Source organism: Pithys albifrons, chromosome 23, assembly GCF_047495875.1.
Source record: "Pithys albifrons albifrons isolate INPA30051 chromosome 23, PitAlb_v1, whole genome shotgun sequence".
In the NCBI taxonomy this organism is placed as follows: domain Eukaryota; kingdom Metazoa; phylum Chordata; class Aves; order Passeriformes; family Thamnophilidae; genus Pithys; species Pithys albifrons.
This window is the reverse complement of record NC_092480.1, coordinates 6,038,437-6,066,165: the sequence shown is the minus strand read 5'-3', so window position 1 is coordinate 6,066,165 and position 27,729 is coordinate 6,038,437. Positions and strand designations below refer to the sequence as shown.

Genomic DNA, 27,729 nt, shown 5'->3' with positions numbered 1-27,729 from the left:
GCTCTTGTGAGCAGCAGGGAAAGGCTGAGAAAAGCCTGGATGGCTGTGCATCCCTGTGCCAGCCACCCCTGTGGCACAGCCCCTCTGGTGAGATCCCTAATGCCAGGTCTGAGCAGTTTGTCCTGTGGCACAGGCTCTGAGCAGGTCATGGGGCAAATCACAGAAGGGATTGGGTTGGAGAAGACCTCCGAGATCATCAAGTCCAACCCTTGATCCAACCCCACTGTGATCACCAGCCCAGGGCACGGGGTGCCCTGGGCTGGTGATCACAGTAGGGTTGGATCAAGACATGGTGGATTCTCACTCAGTGCCACATCCACAGAATCACAGAATGGATTGGGTTGGAAAAGACCTCCCAGATCATCAAGTCCAACCCTTGGTCCAACTCCAGTCCCTTTACCAGATCATGGCACTCAGTGCCACGGCCAAGCTCAGCTGAAAAACCTCCAGGGATGGGGAATCCACCCCCTCTCTGGGCAGCCCATTCCAATCCCTGAGCACTCTCTCTGCAAAGAATTTCTTTCTGCTCTCCAACTTCAATTTCCCCTGGCAGAGCTTGAGCCCATCGTGCCCCCTTGTCCTATTGCTGAGTGCCTGGGAGAAGAGACCAACCCCCACCTGGCCACAACTTCCCTTCAGGCAGTTCCAGACAGTGCTGAGGTCACCTCTGAGCCTCCTCTTCTCCAGGCTGAACACCCCCAGCTCCCTCAGCCTCTCCCCACAGCACTTGTGCTCCAGTCCCTTCTCCAGCCTCGTTGCTCTTCTCACTTGGGTTGGAAGAGACCTCAGATTATCAAACCCAACCCTTGATCCAACCTCTGAGTGCCCTGGGCTGGTGATCACAGTGGGGTTGGATCAAGACCTGGTGGATTCTCCATCCCTGGAGGTGTTTCAGAGGACACTCAGTGCCACATCCAGTCCCTTCTCCAGCCTCGTTGCTCTTCTCTGGCCCCGCTCCAGCCCCTCAATCTCTTTCCTGAACTGAGGGGCCCAGAACTGAACACAACACTCAAGACAGTAAAGGCCACCTGCCCTCAGCTCTGCCCCTCTCCCCTGGGCACTGGGATGCCCCATGTGCCCCCAGCCCCTTCCCAGCATCAAACACCCACAGCTGGAGGTGGTTCCCTGGAGTCTGCAGGTGTGTCCTGGGATAGGGAGCACAGGATGGAGTGAGCCCTGGGAATCCTGAATCCTGCCAACCCCACGGGCTCAGCTGGGACAGCTCAGACCCTGCACCAAGCTGGGATGTGCCAAGCACTAAGGCAGGCAGGCTCTGGTGCCACATTTCCAGCATCTCCCACTGTTTTCCACCAGGGGCAGACTCTGGGGCAAGCAGAGGTTTTACACATCAAGAAAAGAGCCTTGGAAAGGAAGGGCTGCTCTTTGGGGGGTAGGGAAACCACCTTGTGCTATCCCTGTAGGTGCAAGGAAATGTCAGAAGAGGGGCAGAAGGAAACCTGGGCACTGCTGGGCACTGAGCAGGAGCATTCCCAACTGTGGGCATTCCCAAGTGCCTGGATGCAGCAGGGCCACAGCACTGGGCAAGGGAGTTCATCCAAGGTGTAACTGCTGTGGCAAGACCTGGTAATGCCAAATGGCCTTGATGGTCCACACTGGAACCTCAGCAGGGATGCCCTTGAAATTGGTAGAGGATGTTGAAAGAAGTAAGGAAAGAAAGAAGGAAAGAAAGAAGGAAAGGAAAGGAAAGGGAAGGGAAGGGAAGGGAAGGGAAGGGAAGGGAAGGGAAGGGAAGGGAAGGGAAGGGAAGGGAAGGGAAGGGAAGGGAAGGGAAGGGAAGGGAAGGGAAGGGAAGGGAAGGGAAGGGAAGGGAAGGAAAGGAAAGGAAAGGAAAGGAAAGGAAAGGAAAGGAAAGGAAAGGAAAGGAAAGGAAAGGAAAGGAAAGGAAAGGAAAGGAAAGGAAAGGAAAGGGAAAAGGAGCAATTTTTAAAAAGAAGTAAGTAAATAAATAAATAGTACATTTGCTGCCTGCCCAGTTCCCTCCAGGGAGGGGCAATACTCACACACATAACCAGCTCTCCTGTTTACCTGCCCACCATGGGCACAGCTGGAACATCTGTCTGTGCTTCCCAATGGCAGGACTGGCCCTGGGAGTGAGCTCTGGGTGTGCCCAGCTCATCCTCCTGCAGTTCATGCAGCTGTGCCAACACACAGCATGGCAGAACAGCAGGGATGGCCCAGCTGAGCTGGCACCAACCTGGGGGCACGACATTGAGCAGGAGGGGAGGGAAGGCACCAACCCCCTGCCTGGGGTACTCCTGTGTCATGGAACAGCCTGGGCACAGTGAGAATAATGAACAGCCCCTGAAAAAACCCCAGCAGGCTTGTTCCAGGCCTCTCCTCCTCTGGTTCCCAGGACAAGGTGTTCTTTAGGCTAAATATAGCCTGGATATTTTGGGGGAGAAGGGGCTGAAATTCAAGGAGGGCTCTAACTGTAGCTGGGGTGGGGACTTGATTTGCCAGATTCCTGAACAAAGATGACACCTGACAATGGGATGTGTGTTTAACATCCCTGTGCCCTTTGAATCCCGAGCCCTTTAGCTAAAGACACATTTTCTGGATGGATGTGCACACACAAGGAGGGAGCAGTGCCTGTTCTGAAAGGGCAGGATGACAGCACGACTGGGACTTCATTTTGTGCCTGTCAGGTGTGCCAAGCCCTCCATCTCCAGCAGCTGGGACTGGTTCTTTCAGTGCCTCAGAAATCCCTGCCCTGCTGCTCCAGGGGAACTTCTCAGCACTCAGGTTTTGGCTCCTGGATCCAAAAACCACGTCCCAGAATGGAGCCAGACAGGAATCCCAGCAGGGAACTGAGGGAGATTTGCTCTGCTGGGATGGAGCAGCAGCAACGCTGAAGCTCTGCTAATGTCAGTTAATTACTGTGGCTTCCTGCAATTAAAACCACCAGACTGATGAGACACCTGGTCTGAGTGGTGACAGCACCGGGATGGATCCCTTTGGGAAGGGGCATGGTGGGCACAGGCACCACGTGTGGAGGGCACAGGAAACACCCATGGAGGGCACAGGAAACACCCATGGAGGGCACAGGTAACATCCATGGAGGGCACAGGTACCACTCGTGGAGGGCACAGGTACCACCCATGGTAGGCACAGGTAACACTCATGGAGGGCACAGGTACCACTCGTGGAGGGAACAGGTACCACTCGTGGAGGGCACAAGTAACACTCGTGGAAGGCACAGGTAACACCCATGGTGGGCACAGGTAACACTCATGGAGGGCACAGGTAACACCCATGGTGGGCACAGGTAACACTCATGGAGGGCACAGGTAACACCCATGGTGGGCACAGGTAACACTCATGGAGGGCACAGGTACCACTTGTGGAGGGAACAGGTAACACTCATGGTGGGCACAGGTAACACTCATGGAGGGCACAGGTAACACCCATGGAGGGCTCAGGTAACACTCATGGTGGGCACAGGCACCACTCATGGAGGGTACAGGTACCACCCATGGAGGGCACAGGTACCACTCATGGAGGGCACAGGTACCACTCATGGTGGGCACAGGTAACACTCATAAAGGGCTCAGGTAAAACTCATGGAGGGCACAGGTAACACTCATGGAGGGCACAGGTACCACTCATGGAGGGCACAGGTAACACTCATAAAGGGCTCAGGTACCACTCATGGAGGGCACAGGTAACACTCATGGAGGGCACAGGTACCACTCATGGAGGGCACAGGTAACACTCATGGAGGGCACAGGTACCACCCATGGTAGGCACAGGTAACACTCATGGTGGGCTCAGGTACCACCCATGGTGGGCACAGGTAACACTCATGGTGGGCTCAGGTACCACCCATGGTGGGCACAGGTAACACTCAGTCTCTCCTCCCTCTGCCCAGGGAGCCTGGCACTGGTGCCAGTGGTTCCTCAGCCCAGCTCAGCCCTCTCCAGTGCCAGGTTTCCTGGCAAGTCACAAAAGTGTCTGTTCCCCTCAGGGTGGTTTTATTCCTTTTCTCAGCCATGGGGTCTTCAAGACTGAACCCAGAAAGTCTCTCTGTAGTGAAGTCACTGACTGAGCCATGGGTGGCCAAACCCCACTGCCAGGTGCCAAAACCACTGCCAGGTGGCCAAACCCACTGCCAGGTGGCCAAAACTCACTGCCAGGTGGCCAAACCCCACTGCCAGGTGGCCAAAACTCACTGCCAGGTGGCCAAACCCCACTGCCAGGTGGCCAAACCCCACTGCCAGGTGACTAAAACTCACTGCCAGGTGGCCAAAACTCACTTCCAGGTGACTAAAACTCACTGCCAGGTGGCCAAAACCAACTTCAGGGTGGCCAAAACCCAGTGCCAGGTGGCCAAAACTCACTGCCAGGTGACCAAACTCACTGCCAGGTGGCCAAAACTCACTGCCAGGTGACCAAAACTCACTGCCAGGTGGCCAAAACTCACTGCCAGGTGACCAAACCCACTGCCAGGTGGCCAAAACTCACTGCCAGGTGGCCAAAACTCACTGCCAGGTGACCAAACCCCACTGCCAGGTGGCCAAACCCCACTGCCAGGTGGCCAAAACTCACTGCCAGGTGGCCAAAACCCACTGCCAGGTGGCCAAAACCCACTGCCAGGTTACCAAACCCACTGCCAGGTGACCAAACCCACTGCCAGGTGGCCAAAACTCACTGCCAGGTGACTAAAACTCACTGCCAGGTGGCCAAAACCAACTGCAGGGTGGCTAAAACCCAGTGCCAGGTGGCCAAAACTCACTGCCAGGTGGCCAAAACCAACTGTAGGGTGGCCAAAACTCACTGCCAGGTGGCCAAACCCCACTGCCAGGTGGCCAAAACTCACTGCCAGGTGACCAAACCCACTGCCAGGTGGCCAAACCCACTGCCAGGTGACCAAACCCCACTGCCAGGTGACCAAACCCACTGCCAGGTGGCCACCAACCTCCTCAGGGGAGCACTGGGCATGTCTCCCATGCCCAAATCAATCACCTTTCCCTCCCTCCCTCCCTTTGCTGCCCCAGGACACAAGAGCAGCAGGCTGGGGAGGAGGTGGATGCCTCACAACTCACGGCAGCAGCTGCAGGAACTCATCCAGCTCCTTCCTGAGCATCTCTCAGCTGCTTTGAAAGGTTTATTGCACTGATGCCAAAGGGGGTTTTGTTCTGATTTTCACATTTTGCAGATTTTAGGAACACAGTTTGTAGATTTTTAGAGGGTTAATATTTCTAACAGTTTAAGTTTAATGCCTTTCTATCACTACCCCTGTCCCAGAACAGGGAGCTCAAATTCCTTTAGTTAATTAATCTTGTTTAGACTCCTTTCCAAGGTAAAGAGCTGAATAGCCAGGTGGGGGTTGGTCTCTTCTCCCAGGCACTCAGCAATAGGACAAGGGGGCACGATGGGCTCAAGCTCTGCCAGGGGAAATTGAAGTTGGAGAGCAGAAAGAAATTCTTTGCAGAGAGAGTGCTCAGGGATTGGAATGGGCTGCCCAGAGAGGTGATGGTGAGGCTGGACATGGCACTGAGTGAGAATCCACCATGTCTTGATCCAACCACATCTTGATCCAACCCCACTGTGATCACTGTGGCACTCCGTGCCATGGGCTGGTGATCACAGTGGGGTTGGATCAAGGGTTGGATTGATGATCTCAGAGGTCTCTTCCAACCCAACTGATTCTGTGATTCTGTGATCTCTGGCTGTTGGACACACAGGCCACTGAAGCACCTTCAGAGGGCACTACCTGGGCTCCTCTGCAGTGCTGAGGTGCAAATGAGGGTGTGGATGTCTCCAGAACTCTGCATGTGACAGGCCTTGCTTGGCCACCCCCTGAGTGAAGGGAAGTTCTGGCCAGGTGGGGGTTGGTCTCTTCTCCCAGGCACTCAGCAATAGGACAAGGGGGCACGATGGGCTCAAGCTCTGCCAGGGGAAATTGAAGTTGGAGAGCAGAAAGAAATTCTTTGCAGAGAGAGTGCTCAGGGATTGGAATGGGCTGCCCAGAGAGGGGGTGGATTCCCCATCCCTGGAGGTTTTTCAGCTGAGCTTGGCCGTGGCACTGAGTGCCATGATCTGGTAAAGGGACTGGAGTTGGACCAAGGGTTGGACTTGATGATCTTGGAGGTCTTTTCCAACCCAATCCATTCTGTGATTCTATGATATCAGAGGCCCACAGAATGAAACATAAACACAGGTCAGAGTGACCCAAAAGCCAGAACTGGATGAACTCCAAGAGACCTTTGTGTGCCTGAGGAAGAAGAGCTGATGAAGACAGAGGGTCTTGACGACCCCAGACCCAATTCCAGGGGGTTGGACCAGGGGTGGGACTGGGGCTGGACTGGGAAATGTGTAAAGCAATGATTGGAGGGATCTTCTTATAAAAGCCATGGAAACAAGAACTGGGACACATGGATGTCATCCTGTATTCCTGTGGGCTGTAGGCCTGTGTTAGTAAAGGACCTTTGCTTTTTATCTTACCCCACACTAACGTGCCTCAGAGTCGTGTTTTTGGGAGGGGTCACTCAGGGCATCAGCACCTCTGAGGGCTCCTGAGCTGGTTCATTCTCTGCCATAAACAGGCAGCAGCAGTTTGGTGGGTTTCACTCTGCAGGATCAGACACATTTCCTTTCCTGTCATCTTGACTTGTTGTTTTTCCTTTCTGAACCTTTTGAACATTCCCTCCCTGGGTTTGGGGAGGTTTGCTGGTGCTTTATTTTCTCAACACATCTCTGGAATCAGAACTATTTGTTCAGCCTGGGGGCACGAGGCCTCCCACCAAGCTCTCTCCTGGTTTTCCCAACAGCCAACAGGGACTGACCCCACCTTGGGGCTGGGTAATGACCCAGAGCACCCAAAGTGCTGCTCCTCAGCTGAATTCCACACATACCAAACTCACCCAGGGAGCTAAACCTTCAGGAGAATGGAAAACCACTGCCCTGCCCCACCTGAACAAAGGGGGATCTGTGCCAGGAGACTCCTGGAAAATCCAGGACTGGGTGACAGAGGGTTGTTTGGAGGCACAAGAATGGAAATGGAAACCATCAGCCAGGAGATAAATGAAGATGGAATCAGATGAGTCTTGGCTGTTCAGGATGTCCTTGATTGGCAGGAACTGTGCCAGGAGACTCCTGGAAAATCCAGGACTGGGTGACACAGGGTTGTTTGGAGCCATAAGAATGGAAATGGAAACCATCAACCATGAGATAAAATGAAGATGGAATCAGATGAGTCTTGGTTGGCCAGAATGTCCTTGATCAGCCACAAACTGTGCCAGGAGACTCCTGGAAAATCCAGGACTGGGTGACACAGGGTTGTTTGGAGCTGCAAGAATGGAAATTGAAAACCACCAACCATGAGATGAATGAAGATGGAAACAGCTCAGTCTTGGCTGTCCAGGATGTCCTTGATCAGCCACAAACTGTGCCAGGAGACTCCTGGAAAATCCAGGACCGGGTGACAGAGGGTTGTTTGGAGCCATAAGAATGGAAACTGAAACCATCAGCCAGGAGATGAATGCAGATGGAATCAGATCAGTCTTGGCTGTTCAGGATGTCCTTGATCAGCCAGGAACTGTGCCAGGAGACTCCTGGAAAATCCAGGACTGGGTAAGAGAGGGTTGTTTGGAGCTGCAAGAATGGAAATTGAAAACCACCAACCATGAGATGAATGAAGATGGAATCAGATGGGTCTTGGTTGGCCAGGATGTCCTTGATCAGCCAGGAACTGTGCCAGGAGACTCCTGGAAAATCCAGGACTGGGTGACAGTGGGTTGTTTGGAGGCACAAGAATGGAAATGGAAACCATCAACCATGAGATAAAATGAGGATGGAAACAGTTCAGTCTTGGCTGTTCAGGATGTCCTTGATCAGCCAGGAACTGTGCCAGGAGACTCCTGGAAAATCCAGGACTGGGTGACAGAGGGTTGTTTGGAGGCACAAGAATGGAAACTGAAACTATCAACCATGAGATAAAATGAAGATGGAATCAGATCAGTCTTGGCTGTTCAGGATGTCCTTGATTGGCAGGAACTGTGCCAGGAGACTCCTGGAAAATCCAGGACTGGGTGACAGAGGGTTGTTTGGAGGCACAGGAATGGAAATTGAAACCATTACCATGAGATAAAATGAGGATGGAATCAGATGAGTCTTGGCTGTTCAGGATGTCTTTGAACCAGCCAGGAACTGTGCCAGGAGACTCCTGGAAAATCCAGGACTGGGTGACAGAGGGTTGTTTGGAGGCACAAGAATGGAAACTGAAACCATCAGCCAGGAGATAAATGAAGATGGAAACAGCTCAGTCTTGGCTGTCCTTGGATCAGCCAGGAAGGACAGGTAGGAACAGGACAGGCAGGGGATGAAGCACCCCAAGGACACCCAAGTGGTGCCACTGCAGCTTGGATGTGCCCCTGCCTTGAAATGCTGTGCCCAGCTGAGACTTTGCCAACTTCCAGGTGTCTGAATGAGGCACAGAAATGGCACCTCCCCTGCCATTAACACAGGACTGTGTAAAAACCAACATGGCACATCCTCACCTGAAGAAATACAGATGCTTTTACCCCCAAATCAACTCAATTTTAGGAGTGTTGAGGTTGGAAAAGACCTTAAAGACCATCAAGTCCAAAAAACTGCCCGAGGATTTCCTTACAAACCCCCGGGTAAAAACCTGCAATAGTTAATTCTGTAACTTCTTCCAGGAACCCCCTTTCAAACTCCTCCTTTGTGGAGCATTTCCCTCCCCTCAGAGGGAAGGGCACAGGAAGGTGCCAAGCAAGGATGGGCACAGGAAGATACAAACCAGGGAAGGGCACAGGAAGGTGCCAAGCAAGGATGGGTACAGGGAGGTGCAAACCAGGAATGGGCACAGGAAGGTGCCAAGCAAGGATGGGCACAGGAAGGTGCCAACCAGGGATGGACACAGGAAGGTGCAAACCAGGGAAGGGCACAGGAAGGTGCCAAGCAAGGATGGGTACAGGAAGGTGCCAACCAGGGATGGGCACAGGAAGATACAAACCAGGGATGGGCACAGGAAGGTGCAAACCAGGGATGGGCACAGGAAGGTGCCAACCAGGAATGGGTACAAGAAGATACAAACCAGGAATGGGTACAAGAAGGTGCAAACCAGGGATGGGCACAGGAAGGTGCAAACCAGGGAAGGGCACACCAAGGTGTAATCCAGGGATGGACACAGGAAGGTGCCAACCAGGGAAGGGCACAGGAAGGTGCAAACCAGGGATGGGCACAGGAAGGTGCAAACCAGGGAAGGGCACACCAAGGTGTAATCCAGGGAAGGGCACAGGAAGGTGCCAGCCAGGGAAGGGCACAGAAAGGTGCAAACCAGGGATGGACACAGGAAGGTGCAAACCAGGGATGGGCACAGGAAGGTGCCAAGCAAGGATGGGTACAGGAAGGTGCCAACCAGGGATGGGCAAAGGAAGGTGCAAACCAGGGAAGGGCACAGGAAGGTGCCAACCAGGGATGGGCAAAGGAAGGTGCAAACCAGGGAAGGGCACAGGAAGGTGCCAACCAGGAATGGGTACAAGAAGATACAAACCAGGAATGGGTACAAGAAGGTGCCAACCAGGGATGGGCACAGGAAGGTGCAAACCAGGGAAGGGCACACCAAGGTGTAATCCAGGGATGGACACAGGAAGGTGCCAACCAGGGAAGGGCACAGAAAGGTGCCAACCAGGGATGGGCACAGGAAGGTGCCAACCAGGGAAGGGCACAGGAAGGTGCCAACCAGGGATGGGCACAGGAAAGTGCCAACCAGGGAAGGGCACAGGAAGGTGCCAACCAGGGAAGGGCACAGGAAAGTGCCAACCAGGGAAGGGCACACCAAGGTGTAATCCAGGGAAGGGCACAGGAAGGTGCCAACCAGGGAAGGGCACACCAAGGTGTAATCCAGGGAAGGGCACAGGAAGGTGCCAACCAGGGAAGGGCACACCAAGGTGTAATCCAGGGAAGGGCACAGGAAGGTGCCAACCAGGGAAGGGCACAGGAAGGTGCAAACCAGGGAAGGGCACAGGAAGGTACCAACCAGGGATGGGCACAGGAAGGTGCCAACCAGGGAAGGGCACAGGAAGATACAAACCAGGGAAGGGCACAGGAAAGTGCCAACCAGGGAAGGGCACAGGAAGGTGCCAACCAGGGAAGGGCACACCAAGGTGTAATCCAGCACACAGTTAAGGAATTTACTTTTATTGTTCTCTGCCACATAACCTTTCACCTGCACGTGTCCCTTCACAGGCACAGAGATCCCACCAGTCCCTCCATGCTCAGAAATACATCCCATTTCAAAAGATCTCTTCTCACTCCTAAATCCCTGTCCTGCTGCCTGAACCACCAGGGGTAAGACAGAAACACATCACCAACCAACCATCCACTTTCCTTCCAGAATCTCAAGGTGTTCCAGGCCAGGTTGGATGAGCTTTGGAGCAATCTGGGCTACTGGAAGGTGTCCCTGCCCATGGGATGAGTTTTAAATTCCCTTCCAAGCCAAACCAGTCTCTGATTCCACAATTCTTCAGTTCTCTCTCCTTCATGTCCAAGAACTGACCCACATTAAAATGATTCCCACTGTGGAAAACCCACCCCATGAGCTGCCCCATCTCCTGGTCACACACACTGATTTGAGCTGGACTTTGGCACTTGGGAAGGTGTTGGAGGAGGGAACTGTGACCCAGGAGCTGGACCCAGGAGCACAGCTGGACTCCTTTTCCAGCCTGGACTTCTCTTTTATGGCAGCTCAGGCAGCTCTGTGGGAAAGCAAAGGGCAAAGTTCAAGCCTGAGCAATAGCAACACTGGGTTGCATCAGGCAGGGTCAGGCCAAGAGTTTGTCAGGGGATCAGTGACATTCCGGAGTGTTTGGAATCTCAGGGCTCCAAAGGGAACTCACTGCACTTCCAGCAACACCTGCAGATGTTGGACAGCCAAGCTGTGTCCCCCCAGCTCTCTGGGCTTGGCTTTTAGAGATCACAGAATCACTCAAAGCCCCTCCAAGCCCATCCAACCCAACTGCTCCCCCAGCACTGCCCAGGCCACCTCTGAGCCCTGTCCCCAAGTGCCACATCCACCCAGGGCTGGGGACTCCAGCCCTGCCCTGGGCAGCCTGGGCAGCTCCAGAGCTTGAGAACTCCTTCAGTGAAGACATTTTTCCTGCTATCTAATAAGATCCTACAAATACACTCAGACTTGCCCTGTGTGCTGGAGTTCTTCACTTATTTTTATTTATTTTTATTTACACTCCCCTCAGCTGGGAGGGGCAGAAGTTCTCCAGTTCTGCCCTTGCTGGGAGCAGCAGGACAAGAGCACAAGCAATTCCTGCACTGACTGTGCCACTCCCCTCGTGCTTCTTCCCCCCACAGGTCAAAATGCAAATTAATTTTCAACTCCCTGCTGTGCCCTGGGTCACTCAGGCACACAGAATTCTCTCCTCACAGCTGCACAAGGGGGGGAGAGAAGGGGACAGAGACACTGTCCCTGTTCAAGCAGCACAGGGTTGTGTTCCCTGCTCAGCCCTTTCTGCAGGGATGGCCCCAAACAAGGAATTCTTTCTCCATGGAGCCCTTTGTAATGCTGACCCTGTCCCAGGGATCTGGAGCTCCAGCCACTCAGAGGGCAGAGGGGGAAGCAGAAACAGTCCCTGTTATGGTTGGAAATTTGCCCAAAATAGCTCCAAACTCTTGGCCTTTCAAAGTCTCCACTTGTGCTCAGTCTGTGCAGCATCTGCAGGAAGGGGATTGTTCTCTGCTCATCTCCAGTTTGGGGCATTTATTGCCCTTTTTCCTGGGCTGCTGATCCATCTTTGCCATCACAGAGACACCACCACCACACCCAAAGGGACATTCAGGCACCTCAACCACTGCCCCTGCCACAGCTCACAGGGAATTCCAGCCAATCTGGCACAGTTTTGGTCCCAAAACCTGTGAAATATTCAGATTTGGGATGGAAACCCAACCAACAAACAGAGGGAAAACACAGGTGAGTTTTCTTAGTTCCTACAGACACTCACACCTGGATCTCAAATGCCAATCTGTGCTAACACTGGAATAAATATAAATACTCCTGGATATTTATATCACCCTCCTGATCACCCAAGGAGATCATGGTATTGGGAATTCACCTCGTGACACCTCGAGGGCTGTTGGTTTGATTTTACAAGCCTGGAGATGGAATGGCAGATAACAAACCAGTTCCCCAAGGCCACAGAAGTGTGGGAGAGATGGGTGTGAGCTCCCAGCTCACCTGCCAGAGCTCCGAGTGCAGCTCCAGCCACTGTCAGAGCCCTCTGGAGATGGATTTTGGATTAAAAAATTACTATAAATCAGGAAATACCCAAAGAAAGCTGATTTGGGCATGTGTGAGGCTGCCTGGTTTCAGTCTCCTAAAAAAGGGACAGCCAGGACAGCAGGATGGAGGGAAGGGGATGAGCTCAATGAGGTTGTCAAGCCAAAACTGCGTAACATAAACAGATATATATAAAATACTGTTTAGGGAGGCAGAACAGGGACATTCCCAGTGTCCTTGACAGCTGCACTAGATGGGCTTGTCAGGAAACATGAGATACACCCCTGAGTTGTGAGCTGCAGCCTCATAGGAAGATATCCATCCATCCGTCCGTCCATCCATCCATCCATCCATCCATCCATCCATCCATCCATCCATCCGTCCGTCCATCCATCCCCCCATCCATCCATCCGTCCGTCCATCCATCCATCCATCCATCCATCCATCCATCCATCCATCCGTCCGTCCATCCATCCCCCCATCCATCCATCCGTCCGTCCGTCCATCCATCCATCCATCCATCCGTCCATCCCCCCATCCATCCATCCATCCCCCCATCCATCCATCCATCCATCCATCCATCCATCCATCCGTCCATCCATCCGTCCGTCCGTCCATCCATCCGTCCGTCCGTCCGTCCATCCATCCCCCCATCCATCCATCCATCCGTCCGTCCGTCCATCCATCCAATCCATCCATCCATCCACCCATTCATCTCTCCATCCATCCGTCCGTCCGTCCATCCATCCATCCATCCATCCATCCATCCATCCATCTCTCCATCCATCCGTCCGTCCATCCATCCATCCATCCATCCATCCATCCATCCATCCATCCATCCCTTCCTCCCTCCCTTCCTCCATCCATCCATCCATCCATCCATCCATCCATCCATCCATCCATCCATCCATCCATCCATCCCTTCCTCCCTCCCTTCCTCCATCCATCCATCCATCCATCCATCCATCCATCCATCCATCCATCCATCCATCCATCCATTCATCCATCCATCCATCCATCCATCCATCCCTTCCTCCATCCATCCATCCATCCATCCATCCATCCATCCATCCATCCATCCATCCATCCATCCATCCATCCAATCCATTCATCCATCCATCCACCCCTCCATCCCATCCATCCATCCACCCCTCCATCCCATCCATCCCATCTGTCCGTCCGTCCGTCCGTCCATCCATCCATCCATCCATCCATCCATCCCTCCCTCCCTCCCTCCTTCCATCCACTTTGTCTTTTGAAGGTATTTATGTCTTCAGCAACAAGTCAGTTCCTCTTCCTGTTGACTTCAAATCACTGGGGTTTTGTAATTACAAAAACGAGGCACAGATCCTTCACTGGGGGGAAACTTATCAATTAAAAATGACATTTCTAAATTTATCCTGCCCAGTGATGGGAGCTGGTGATGCATCAACGTGACAGACACACAGAGAGGTACAGAAAGTGGCCTTTGCTTTCAGCCTACAGGGCTGAGCCTGTGCTGAGAGGGAAGGGCATTCCCAACCAGTGCCAGGCAACAGGAGCATTCCTGGCATGGGAGAACAGCTGGGATGTTATCCAGGCAATCCCAGCACAGCATTCCCAGGCAACAGGAGCATTCCTGGCATGGGGGAACAGCTGGGATGTTATCCAGGCAATCCCAGCACAGCATTCCCAGCAGCATTCCCAGCCAACAGGAGTGGCAAGCAGTGCCAGGCAACAGGAGCATCCTTGGCATGGGAGAACAACTGGCATTTCATCCAGGCATTCCCAGTACAGCATTCCCAGGCAACAGGAGCATTCCTGGCATGGGGGAACAGCTGGCATTTTATCCTGGCATTCCCAGCACAGCATTCCCAGGCAACAGGAGTGGCAAGCAGTGCCAGCCAACAGGAGCATCCTTGGCATGGGAGAACAGCTGGGATTTTATCCAGGCATTCCCAGCACAGCATTCCCAGCAGCATTCCCAGGCAATGGGAGCATCCTTGCCATGGGGGAACAGCTGGGATGTTATCCAGGCATTCCCAGCACAGCATTCCCAGGAAACAGGAGCATTCCTGGCATGGGAGAACAACTGGCATTTCATCCAGGCATTCCCAGTACAGCATTCCCAGGCAACAGGAGCATTCCTGGCATGGGAGAACAGCTGGCATTTTATCCAGGCATTCCCAGCACAGCATTCCCAGCAGCATTCCCAGGCAATGGGAGCATCCTTGGCATGTTGGAACAGCTGGCATTTTATCCAGGCAATCCCAGAACAGCACTCCCAGCAGCATTCCCAGGCAACAGGAGCATTCCTGGCATGGGAGAACAACTGGCATTTCATCCAGGCAATCCCTGCACAGCATTCCCAGGCAACAGGATCATCCTTGGCATTGGAGAACAGCTGGCATTTTATCCTGGCATTCCCAGCACAGCATTCCCAGCAGTGGTAAGTCCATTAAGGATTAACCCCTCCTGTGCTCCCTCCAGAGGGGGATTGTGGCTTTTCCCTGGTGGTGCTGCCCCATCCCATGGAGCAGAATGTTCCTGGAATTGCAGCTCCCCCTGGTCCACTCCAACCCTGTGACTTCCCCCAGGGACAACATGCCCAGCTGCTCCTCACCCATCCCTGCATTCCCACTGGGGGAGCTCCATGTGGGAATATTCCCAGGCACAAGGCAGGACATGGAGCAGCTCCCACACTCAGCCAACACCCTCTGCAAGCACAACCCTCCTCTCTGGGGCTGAGGTAAATGTAAGGGCTGTTTGGTTTCCTTCAAGAGGGAATTTTGGGGGATAAAAGAATCTCTACCCACAAAGGGAAGGAGCTTTCCTCAGGAATCAGGGATTTGGTGCATCTCACAGCTCCATGAAACTCCCAGAGCCCAAAGGAATGGCTGGAAAACTCACAGAGCCCAAGGGAATGGCTGGAAAACTCCCAGAGCCCAAGGGAATGGCTGGAAAACTCAGAGAGCCCAAAGGAATGGCTGGAAAACTCCCAGAGCCCAAAGGAATGGCTGGAAAACTCACAGAGCCCAGAGGAATGGCTGGAAAACTCCCAGAGCCCAAAGGAATGGCTGGAAAACTCACAGAGCCCAAGGGAATGGCTGGAAAACTCCCAGAGCCCAAGGGAATGGCTGGAAAACTCCCAGAGCCCAAGGGAATGGCTGGAAAACTCACAGAGCCCAAAGGAATGGCTGGAAAACTCACAGAGCCCAAGGGAATGGCTGGAAAACTCACAGAGCCCAAAGGAATGGCTGGAAAACTCACAGAGCCCAAAGGAATGGCTGGAAAACTCACAGCACCCAAGGGAATGCCTGGAAAACTCACAGAGCCCAAGGGAATGGCTGGAAAACTCCCAGAGCCCAAAGGAATGGCTGGAAAACTCCCAGAGCCCAAAGAAATGGCTGGAAAACTCCCAGAGCCCAAAGGAATGGCTGGAAAATTCACAGCACCCAAGGGAATGGCTGAAGCTGTGCCAGGGCAGGGACAGCACCCAGGGAAGGGCTGGAGCTGTGCCAGGGCAGGGACAGCACCCAGGGAAGGGCTGGAGCTGTGCCAGGGCAGGGACAGCACCCAAGGGAATGGCTGGAGCTGTGCCAGGGCAGGGACAGCACCCAGGGAAGGGCTGGAGCTGTGCCCGAGGAGGGACAGCACCCAGGGAATGGCTGGAGCTGTGCCAGGGCAGGGACAGCACCCAGGGAATGGCTGGAGCTGTGCCAGGGCAGGGACAGCACCCAGGGAATGGCCTGAGCTGTGCCAGGGCAGGGACAGCACCCAGGGAATGGCTGGAGCTGTGCCAGGGCAGGGGTAGGGTGGGTATCAGGGAAAGGAAAACCACATCCCAAAAACTCAGGTCAAACCACAACCCAAAAACCAGGTAAAAATGACATCCCAAAATCCCAGGCAAACCACATCCCAAGAATTCAGGTAAAAACCAAATCCCAAAATTCAGGTCAAAACCACATCCCAAAAACTCAGGTCAAACCACATCCCAAAAACTCAGGTGAAAACCATATCCCAAAAGCTCAGGCAAAAACAACATCCAAAAAATTCAGGAAAACCACATTCCAAAGACTCAGGTCAAAACCACATCCCAAAAAGTCAGGGAAAAACCTCATCCCAAAACCCCAAAGAAACCACATTCCAAAGACTCAGGTCAAAACCACATCCCAAAAATTCAGGCAAAAACCACATCCCAAAAACCAAGTAAAAGCCACATCCCAAAATCCCAGGCAAACCACATCCCAAAAACTCAGGTAAAAACCAAATCCCAAAATTCAGGTCAAAACCACATCCCAAAAACTCAGGTCAAACCACATCCCAAAAACTCAGGTCAAACCACATCCCAAAAATTCAGGCAAACCACATCCCAAAAACTCAGCTAAAACCACATCCCAAAAACTCAGGGAAAAACCTCATCCCAAAACCCCAAAGAAACCACATCCCAAAATCTCAGGTAAAAACCACATCCCAAAACCTCAGGGAAAAAATGTATCCCAAAAATTCAGGTAAAAACCACATCCCAAAAACTCGGGGAAAAAACATATCCCAAAAATTCAGGAAAAAACCAAATCCCAAAAACTCAGGTGAAACCAAATCCCAAAAACTCAAACAAAAACCACATCCCAAAAATTCAGGCAAAAACAACATCCCAAAAATTCAGGCAAACCAAATCCCAAAACCTCAGGGAAAAACCACATCCCAAAAACTCAGGGAAAAACCACATCCCAAAAACTCAGGTGAAACCAAATCCCAAAAACTCAGGCAAACCAAATCCCAAAAGTTCAGGCAAATCACATCCCAAAAGCTCACGGAAAAACCAAATCCCAAAAACTCAGGAGAAAAACACATCCCAAAAACTCAGCTGAAAACCAAATCCCAAAAACTCAAACAAAAACCACATCCCAAAAACTCAGGTGAAACCACATCCCAAAAATTCAGGTGAAACCACATCCCAAAAATTCAGGCAAAACAACATCCCAAAAATTCAGGAAAACCAAATCCCAAAACCTCAGGGAAAAACCACACCCTGCAAGGGGAACTGAAGTTCCTCTGAAGATGAACAGAACCAACCGTGTCCCGTTTCCCTGGAAGGGAGAGCTCTTCTCCTCTGCCCCTTCCTGAAGGGCTCTGGGGAGGGCAAAGGGACCCAGAAGGGAACCAGAAATCTCACCCCACCAAACAGAGGGAAAAGGAAGCTGGGATGAAAAGTAATTCCTGAGAATTCTGTGGAAAAGGCAGGAAAGGACTCACCCTGCAAACTGTGCTGGACTCACAGAGAGGAACAGAGTGAGGGAAGGGCAGGGATGTAAAACACCCATGAGTTAATTAATCACTGACATATAAATAAATCTTGGTTTCCTTGGGAAAAAAAATTATTTGAAGACTTCAAGAGTTGAAAACTCCTCTTGAGCAGTTCCAGGCACCCTCAGTGCTCCCTCCAACAATGGACCAAGATGTTTCTCACATCACACCACAACGTTTGCTCCTCATTGCTCCAGTTCCCCTTCCAGCCCCTGGTTCTCGTTGCCCATTTGTCCCCAGCCCTCTGTGCCTCCCACCCCCCCCCATGCCAGGAGGTGCCCACAGGAGCAGAGTGGTCCTTACCATCATGGCCAGAGTTGAGCAGGTGCTCCCCCAGGTCACAGCCAAACACCCTCTCCTTGAGGATCCCCCTCTGCTTCAGCTTCTGCTTCGTTGGCCGCGACTTCATGAATGTCCTGAGGAAGGTGATGAGCTTCCCGTGCTTCTTGGACACTGCACAGCAAAACAGAAGCACCAGTTCAGCCCACAGCTGGCAGGACTTCTGCTGCAGATGGACTGCAGGAACATTGACAGCAATTATTTACAGGAACAGACTTAGAATCATAGAATGGATTGGGTTGGAAAAGCCCTCCAAGATCATCGAGTCCAACCCTTGGTCCAACTCCAGTCCCTTTACCAGATCATGGCACTCAGTGCCACGGCCAAGCTCAGCTGAAAAACCTCCAGGGATGGGGAATCCACCCCCTCTCTGGGCAGCCCATTCCAATCCCTGAGCACTCTCTCTGCAAAGAATTTCTTTCTGCTCTCCAACTTCAATTTCCCCTGGCAGAGCTTGAGCCCATCGTGCCCCCTTGTCCTATTGCTGAGTGCCTGGGAGAAGAGACCAACCCCCACCTGGCCAGAACTTCCCTTCAGGCAGTTCCAGACAGTGCTGAGGTCACCTCTGAGCCTCCTCTTCTCCAGGCTGAACACCCCCAGCTCCCTCAGCCTCTCCCCACAGTCCCTTCTCCAGCCTCGTTGCCCTTCTCTGGATCCCCTCCAGAGTCCTTCAGTCAGGCAACAGGAGACACCTTGTCCCATGTGATGTTTCCTGATGGTTCCATCCCTTTCCACAGCTGAGTATTTTTCCTTCTATTTTACCAGCTATTGATGCAGTTCCTCTATTTATATATAAAATAACCCTGAGTCCACCTACCACATGTGAGCAGAGCAACCTTCTCCCTCTGCACAGCATCTCCCACCTCACTCAGCTGCCCCCCAGGACCAGGGACAGACTTTGAACAGGAGCACAGAACCCCACAATGGTTTGTGTTGGAAGGGACCACAAAGCTCATCTTGAAGTCACGGGCAGGGACACTCTGCACTGGATCAGGCTGCTCCAAGCTCCATCCAGGACAAGGACAGCTTCCCCCAGGACACCCTCCCAAACCCTGTCCCTGCTTCCCAAACCCTGTCCCTGCTTCCCAAACCCTGTCCCTGCTTCCCAAACCCCCTGCCTGCTTCCCAACCCTCTGCCAGCTCTTCCCAAACCCCTGTCCCTGCTTCCCAAACCCTCTCCCTGCTTCCCAACCCCTGTCCCTGCTTCCCAAACCCTCTACCAGCTCTTCCCAAACCCTCTGTCTGTTTCCCAAACCCTCTACCAGCTCTTCCCAAACCTTGTGCCTGCTTCCCAAACCCTCTGCTTGCTTCCCAAACCCTCTCCCTGCTTCCCAAACCCTCTCCCTGCTTCCTAAACCCTCTCCCTGCTTCCCAAACCCTGAGTCTGCTTCCCAAACCCTGTGTCTGCTTCCCAAACCCTGTGCCTGCTTCCCAAACCCTGTCCCTGCTTCCCAAACCCTGTCCCTGCTTCCTAAACCCTCTCCCTGCTTCCCAAACCCTGAGTCTGCTTCCCAAACCCTGTGCCTGCTTCCCAACCCCTGTGCCTGCTTCCCAACCCCTGTCCCTGCTTCCCAAACCCTGTCCCTGCTTCCCAACCCTCTGCCTGCTTCCCAAACCCTCTGTCTGCTTCCCAAACCCTCTGCCTGCTTCCCAAACCCTCTACCAGCTCTTCCCAAACCTTGTGCCTGCTTCCCAAACCCTCTGCCTGCTTCCCAAACCCTCTGCCTGCTTCCCAAACCCTCTCCCTGCTTCCCAAACCCTCTCCCTGCTTCCTAAACCCTCTCCCTGCTTCCCAAACCCTGTCCCTGCTTCCCAAACCCTGTGTCTGCTTCCCAAACCCTGTGTCTGCTTCCCAAACCCTGTCCCTGCTTCCCAAACCCTCTGCCTGCTTCCCAAACCCTGTGTCTGCTTCCCAAACCCTGTGCCTGCTTCCCAAACCCTGTCCCTGCTTCCCAAACCCTCTGCCTGCTTCCCAAACCCTGTCCCTGCTTCCCAAACCCTCTGCCTGCTTCCCAAACCCTGTGTCTGCTTCCCAAACCCTGTGTCTGCTTCCCAAACCCTGTGCCTGCTTCCCAACCCCTGTCCCTGCTTCCCAAACCCTCTGCCTGCTTCCCAAACCCTCTGTCTGCTTCCCAAACCCTCTGTCTGCTTCCCAAACCCTGTCCCTCCTTCCCAAACCCTCTGCCTGCTTCCCAAACCCTGTGCCTGCTTCCCAAATCCTCTGCCTGCTTCCCAAACCCTCGGCCTGCTTCCCAACCCCTGTGCCTGCTTCCCAAACCCTCTCCCTGCTTCCCAACCCCTGTGCCTGTCCCCTCCAGCCTTATCAGCCTTTTTAAGGGAGAACAACCCCCCGTCCCACACCCAGACAGCCCCTCCCTCCTGCCCTGTTGCCATCTCTAATATTCTGGGTTTGGACTGAGCTGGAAAAAGGTGAGGGAACACCATCAGGAAAGGTATCACAGTCCCAGAGAGAAATCCATCCTCTCTGAAGGGAGATTCACAGCCAGGCATGCAAAAATGTTTCCTTTCAGTCCCTCCAGGGCCATTCTCCTCTAAAATTAAACTGCTGCAGGGAGGGAAAGTGGAGCAAGAGAGTCCTTTGAAGAAAGAGCAGAATCAGGAGATGAGAAACTGGGTTGGTTTGGCCATGGGTTGTGCACTCACATTTAATGGTGTGAGCACAGAGGGCTCAGCATCAGCCACCCTGACCCTCCTCCAAACACCAGCAAATGGATTTAACATCCATCCCCTCCCACCTGGAAAACCCCCCCCCTGCAGCCCCACATCTCACTGAGCTGAGCTGATACAAAGCCAAGAACTGAGTCACAGCCCCCAGTTCTCTGTCATGTTCCTTAGCAACAAGACATTCTCCTCCTCTCCTCCTGCCACAGCACATTCTATTTTGGAAGGTGATTTATCCAGCCCTGAAAGCCCCAAGCAGAGTGTGGAACCAGCACAGCACCATCCTGCATTCCCTGAGCAGGATGTTGGGTTGGAGGAAGGACCAACCAACACAGCAAAAATCTCACTCATCTCCACTCAGGGCATAAAGATCTTCAAGAGATATTTTAAAATTCCACAGATAGAGTTTAAAAAAAATCCCTCTGTCTCCAGTAACCTTCACGAATGAACACTGATTTGCTATAAAAAAGAGAAAAATCCAATCAAAATGCTGCTTTTTTCTGATGCTGCAGCATTTCCCTCGTGCCAGTGTTGGGAGAAGCCAGAAAAGGTGTTAAAGGTGATTAACTTCACTTTCACTTGATAAAAACCACTCAAAAGGAACTGTGATGACAAGAACAAGGACACAAGTCCAGCCACCACGAGAGCCCCAAGCACATGGAGAGTGAAGTGGGTCACTGGGAAGTGCCCTTTGTGCTTCTCCTCACAGCCTGGCACTAAGGAAGCTGCATTTCCTGCTGCACCTGCCCAGGCTCCTGCAGGCACCTTGGGCACTGTGTGTGCCCAGCTCCAGCTCCTGCTGCTCCCACATCCTTGGCTTGGCTTGGAGTGTTGGCTCCTTTGGGGCAGTGTGGGAACATCTGGGACCAGAGATCACAGAATCACAGAGTGGATTGGGTTGGAAAAGCCCTCTGAGATCATCAAGTCCAACCCTTGGTCCAACTCCAGTCCCTTTACCAGATCATGGCACTCAGGGCCACGGCCAAGCTCAGCTGAAAAACCTGCAGGGATGGGGAATCCACCCCCTCTCTGGGCAGCCCATTCCAATCTCTGAGCACTCTCTCTGCAAAGAATTTCTTTCTGCTCTCCAACTTCAATTTCCCCTGGCAGAGCTTGAGCCCATCGTGCCCCCTTGTCCTATTGCTGAGTGCCTGGGAGAAGAGACCAACCCCCACCTGGCCACAACTTCCCTTCACTCAGGGGGTGGCCAAGCAAGGCCTGTCACATGCAGAGTTCTGGAGACATCCACACCCTCATTTGCACCTCAGCACTGCAGAGGAGCCCAGGTAGTGCCCTCTGAAGGTGCTTCAGTGGCCTGTGTGTCCAACAGCCAGGGAAAACAGGACAGAAAGCTGTGCTGAAGGGATCACAGACTCAGCTGTGATGGGTTGCAAGAGACCTCCGAGATCACCAATCCAACCCTTGATCCAACCCTACTGTGATCACCAGCCCATGGCACGGAGTGCCACAGTGATCACAATGGGGTTGGATCAAGACATGGTTGGATCAAGACGTGATTGCATAAAGATGTGGTGGATTCTCACTCAGTGCCACGTCCAACCTCACCACCCCCTCTCTGGGCAGCCCATTCCAATCCCTGAGCACTCTCTCTGCAAAGAATTTCTTTCTGATCTCCAACCTAAACCTCCCCTGGCAGAGCTCAGGCTGTGCCCTCTTGTTCTCCTGTTGGTTGCCTGGGAGAAGAGACCAACCCCCACCTGGCTACCAACATCCTTTCAGCTCTAGACAGTGCTGAGGTCACCTCTGAGCCTCCTCTTCTCCAGGCTGAACACCCTCAGCTCCCTCAGCCTCTCCCCACAGCACTTGTGCTCCAGTCCCTTCTCCAGCCTCGTTGCTCTTCTCTGGACCCTCTCCAGAGTCCTTCAGCCAGGCAATAGGAGACACCTTGTCCCATGTGATGCTTCCTGATGGTTCCACCCCATTCCACAGCTGAGTATTTTTCCTTCTATTTTGCCAGGTATTGATGCAGTCCCTCTATTTATATATAAAATAATCCAACTACCACATGTGAGCAGAGCGACCTTCCCCCTCTGCACAAAGTGACACCCCCCTGATCCCTCAGCATCACCTGAACCCCTGAAATCTGCCCCAACAAACCTGCTGCATCCTCAGCAATCAGCCCAACTCACTCATTTCACAAACACAGAGCACTGAGCACGACAAACTGTGGCTGGGGGGGCTTTAATTAAAGGAGTGTTTGCTTAAGCTGTGCCCTCTTGTTCTGCTGTTGGTTGCCTGGGAGAAGAGACCAACCCCCACCTGGGTACAACATCCCTTCAGGGACTTGTAGAGAGTGCTGAGGTCTCCCCTGAGCCTCCTCTTCTCCAGGCTCTGCTGACCACCAGCCTGGTGGTGGATCATGCCCAGATTGCACAATGCCTTGAGCTTCTGCTGCAGTTGGGTCTCATCCCTCCTCCTCCAGAGAGAGGAGATGCAAATTCCAAGCACACTGACAGCCTTCCCTCAGCTAAAGCACCATCTGCAGTGCCAGGCACGAGGCTGAGCCACAGCCTGAACTGCCTGCAGAATGTTCTTCATGGCAATCAAAGAACACAGCTAAGAACCAGGAGCTATTTCCAAAGGCAAAACCTCTTTCCATGCTCTGCTGCCAAAGTTCTTGAGTGTTTCTAAAAGGGTAAGAATGACAAAAGCAGAACACCTGGGTTTGATACCAAGAAATCTGCTGGATTTTCCAGTTTCAAGACATGAGTGATCTTTTCACAACCTCTGAGGCCATCAAGGAGCACTGAGATAACACAGCCCAACCTCCTGAACAAACAGAGCCCAGGACAGCTCCAGGTGAGTCCCTGCAGGGCAGCACAGCCACCCCAAGGGAAGGGCTATAGGCTGAGGAGCTACAAATCAGTTATTTATGGAGCTGAAGGCTCATTGAGACAGGGGGGAGGCTCCAAAGGTGCAAGGGCTGACAAGGGTGTGCTATTAATTCTATTTACAAGTTTGAATTGTATTTGAGGGGGGAAAAAGCAGAGCTGGCTAAGGGAGTGTCAGTGATGCTGCAATTGGGTCAGGAAACTCCTGAGCCTCAGGGTGCAACTGGGGGGGAGGAAATAATGAAGGATGGGGCTGCAGTGCCAAGGAAAGCTGGCATCAGGTGGCCAAGAAGGCCAATGGGATCCTGGCCTGGATCAGGAATAGCGTGGCCAGCAGGCCCAGGGCAGTGACCCTTCCCCTGGACTCAGCACTGGGGAGGCCACACCTTGAGTGTTGTGTTCAGTTCTGGGCCCCTCAGTTGAGGCAAGAGATTGAGGGGCTGGAGCGGGGCCAGAGAAGAGCAACGAGGCTGGAGAAGGGACTGGATGTGGCACTGAGTGTCCTCTGAAACACCTCCAGGGATGGAGAATCCACCATGTCTTGATCCAACCCCACTGTGATTACCAGTCCAGGGCACTCAGTGCCAGAGTGATCACAGTGGGGTTGGATCAAGGGTTGGGTTTGATAATCTGAGGTCTCTTCCAACCCAAGTGAGAAGAGCAACGAGGCTGGAGAAGGGACTGGAGCACAAGTGCTGTGGGGAGAGGCTGAGGGAGCTGGGGGTGTTCAGCCTGGAGAAGAGGAGGCTCAGAGGTGACCTCAGCACTGTCTGGAACTGCCTGAAGGGAAGTTCTGGCCAGCTGGGGGTTGGTCTCTTCTCCCAGGCACTCAGCAATAGGACAAGGGGGCACGATGGGCTCAAGCTCTGCCAGGGGAAATTGAAGTTGGAGAGCAGAAAGAAATTCTTTGCAGAGAGAGTGCTCAGGGATTGGAATGGGCTGCCCAGAGAGGGGGTGGATTCCCCATCCCTGGAGGTTTTTCAGCTGAGCTTGGCCGTGGCACTGAGTGCCATGATCTGGTAAAGGGACTGGAGTTGGCCCAAGGGTTGCACTTGATGATCTCGGAGGTCTCTTCCAACCCAATCCACTCTGTGATTCTGTGATCAGAGGCCAGCCCTGGAAAAGGAGGGGCACTGGAAACAAACCCCTCATATGAGGGCACTCAGCACCCAAGGATCAGCAGTTTGGGTGACACCAGGAGATGACAGGACCAGCAGTGGCACTGGGAGGCAAGGGGGCCAAACTGGGCAATGTGGAGAAAACATCAAGAGTCACTTGAAATGCCTTTTCTCTTTCATTCCCACCTCATTTGGCTGAAGCCCTGAGTGCCAGCAGAGTTTAATGCAGTCCTGCTGACCTCACCCACCCTGGAGATGAAGGATCATCTTAAAGAATGACACTGTGACCCAGGGACTGCCAGAAGCAGAACCAAACACCAGCCCTGCCCATCAGGGAGACACTCTCAACTTTCCACCCACATTCACCTGGGCATATCAGGGCTCCCTGACTCTGCATGCCCAGGCTGCCACCACACCCAAGCATGTGAGATGACACCAAAACCTTTGTGCAGTGCTGCATTCCCACTGAGGGGAATGTGGGGCTGGAACTTGAATGCACCTCTGGGACTTGCACAACTCACAGAACTGGAGGAGAAACCCCATTTCAGAAGAAGTCCAGAGGCTGTTGTACAATGCCAAGTCATGGGTTCAATCCCCTGTGTGGGCCATTGACTTGGGTTGGGCTCGATGATCCTTGTGGGTCCCTTCCAGCTCAGAATAGTCTGGAATTCTGAGTCTGTGATTCTGATGTGGCCCCTAAACTGTACCCCATGGATGGTGTCACTGGTCAGCAAATTTCTGGAACCTCAAGTGGAGCTTCAAGGACAAAAAAAGTCAATTTTTATCATCAACAACCAAGTCACTGCATTAGAGAACTGTCCACACACTTGCAAACCAGGGAGACAGGGAGAACACTCCAGATGCCACCTAAGCCATGAGGTGACACCAGAGCAGGTTCATCTCTCTCAGATTTGTCACTCCTCAGTGATGCCAGTGGCACACATGCCCTGTTGGTGATGACAGAGCTACCAGGTGTCCTCACACATGGATCTTCACCTCAGCTTTCAACACAGTCTAAACCAACCATTTATTGTCCCTTCTCCAGCAGCCACAGCCTCAGAGGAGTCTCAAGACTCCCATCATTTGGGGCCTTTGCCCTCCCTCTCTGCTCCAGGAGCTCCTTCCCTGAGGCAGGACCTTCCCCAGGGCAGAGGTGGAGCTGCAGCCTGAGCCTCTCCCACACCATTCCTGCTCCTTCTGGGAACAGGAGAGCCCCCCAAACCAAACCCCTGAGTGTGCCCCAAGCCCACCCTGAGCACAGCAAGTGCTCTGGACACACACACAGAGCCTGGAGGACCCCCAGGACTCTCCAACACTCAAGTGGGATCAGGGCAGAGGGATCAGCCCCAGCCCTGGCAGTGGGAGGGGACAGTGATGGAAAAGGATGTGACAGGAACCAACAAACAGCACAAGCTGAGCAAGGAAGAGTTTGGCAGATCCTGGAGCTTCTTCCACAAGGCCTGGGAAGGAACCAAGAGTTTGATTCCATCAGGAAGGGAAAGAACTTTCCATGAGGAAGGGAAAGAACCTTCCCTGAGGAAGGACCTTCCCCAGGGCAGAGGTGGAGCTGCAGCCTGAGCCTCTCCCACACCATTCCTGCTCCTTATGGGAACAGGAGAGCCCCCAAACCAAACCCCTGAGTGTGCCCCAAGCCCACCCTGAGCACAGCAAGTGCTCTGGACACACACACAGAGCCTGGAGCACCCCCAGGACTCTCCAACACTCAAGTGGGATCAGGGCAGAGGGATCAGCTCCAGCCCTGGCAGTGGGAGGGGACAGTGATGGCAAAGGATGTGACAGGAATCAACAAACAGCACAAGCTGAGCAAGGAGGAGTTTGGCAGATCCTGGAGCTTCTTCCACAAGGCCTGGGAAGAAACCAAGAGTTTGATTCCATCAGGAAGGGAAAGAACTTTCCATGAGGAAGGGAAAGAACCTTCCCTGAGGCAGGACCTTCCCCAGGGCTGAGGTGGAGCTGCAGCCTGAGCCTCTCCCACACCATTCCTGCTCCTTCTGGGAACAGGAGAGCCCCCAAACCAAACCCCTGAGTGTGCCCCAAGCCCACCCTGGAGCACCCAAAGACTCTCCAACACTCAAGTGGGATCAGGGCAGAGGGATCAGCTCCAGCCCTGGCAGTGGGAGGGGAACAGTGATGGCAAAGGATGTGACAGGAACCAACAAACAGCACAAGCTGAGCAAGGAGGAGTTTGGCAGATCCTGGAGCTTCTTCTGCAAGGCCTTGGAAGACCCTGGGAAGAAACCAAGAGTTTGATTCCATCAGGAAGGGAAAGAACTTTCCATGAGGAAGGGAAAGAACCTTCCCTGAGGCAGGACCTTCCCCAGGGCAGAGGTGGAGCTGCAGCCTGAGCTTCTCCCACACCATTCCTGCTCCTGCTGGGACAGGAGACCCCCCAAACCAAACCCCTGAGTGTGCCCCAAGCCCACCCTGAGCACAGCAAGTGCTCTGGACACACACACAGAGCCTGGAGCACCCAAAGACTCTCCAACACACAACTGGGATCAGGGCAGAGGGATCAGCTCCAGCCCTGGCAGTGGGAGGGGACAGTGATGGGAAAGGATGTGACAGGAACCAACAAACAGCACAAGCTGAGCAAGGAAGAGTTTGGCAGATCCTGGAGCTTCTTCCACAAGGCCTGGGAAGAAACCAAGAGTTTGATTCCATCAGGAAGGGAAAGAACTTTCCATGAGGAAGGGAAAGAACCTTCCCTGAGGCAGGACCTTCCCCAGGGCAGAGGTGGAGCTGCAGCCTGAGCCTCTCCCACATCATTCCTGCTCCTTCTGGGACAGGAGACCCCCCAAACCAAACCCCTGAGTGTGCCCCAAGCCCACCCTGAGCACAGCAAGTGCTCTGGACACACACACAGAGCCTGGAGCACCCCCAGGACTCTCCAACACTCAAGTGGGATCAGGGCAGAGGGATCAGCCCCAGCCCTGGCAGTGGGAGGGGACAGTGATGGGAAAGGATGTGACAGGAACCAACAGCACAAGCTGAGCAAGGAAGAGTTTGGCAGATCCTGGAGCTTCTTCTGCAAGGCCTTGGAAGACCCTGGGAAGAAACCAAGAGTTTGATTCCATCAGGAAGGGAAAGAACTTTCCAGACAACATCAGTAGAGATAAAATAGAGAGCAGGCCCTTTAAGAAACACTTTCAAGTGCAGG

General features: G+C 53.3%; 1 protein-coding gene across 3 annotated transcripts in view; it reads right to left on the bottom strand.

The window, feature by feature from the left end:
- The window catches only part of ARHGAP32 (Rho GTPase activating protein 32), a 97,396-nt gene that overhangs the window by 28,876 nt on the left and 40,791 nt on the right, over nt 1-27,729 (bottom strand). For all 3 annotated transcript variants that reach the window (XM_071576108.1, XM_071576109.1, XM_071576110.1), the window contains one exon: nt 17,864-18,013. In XM_071576108.1, the coding sequence (XP_071432209.1) occupies nt 17,864-18,013 (150 nt within the window). The remainder of the gene's footprint in view (nt 1-17,863; nt 18,014-27,729) is intronic.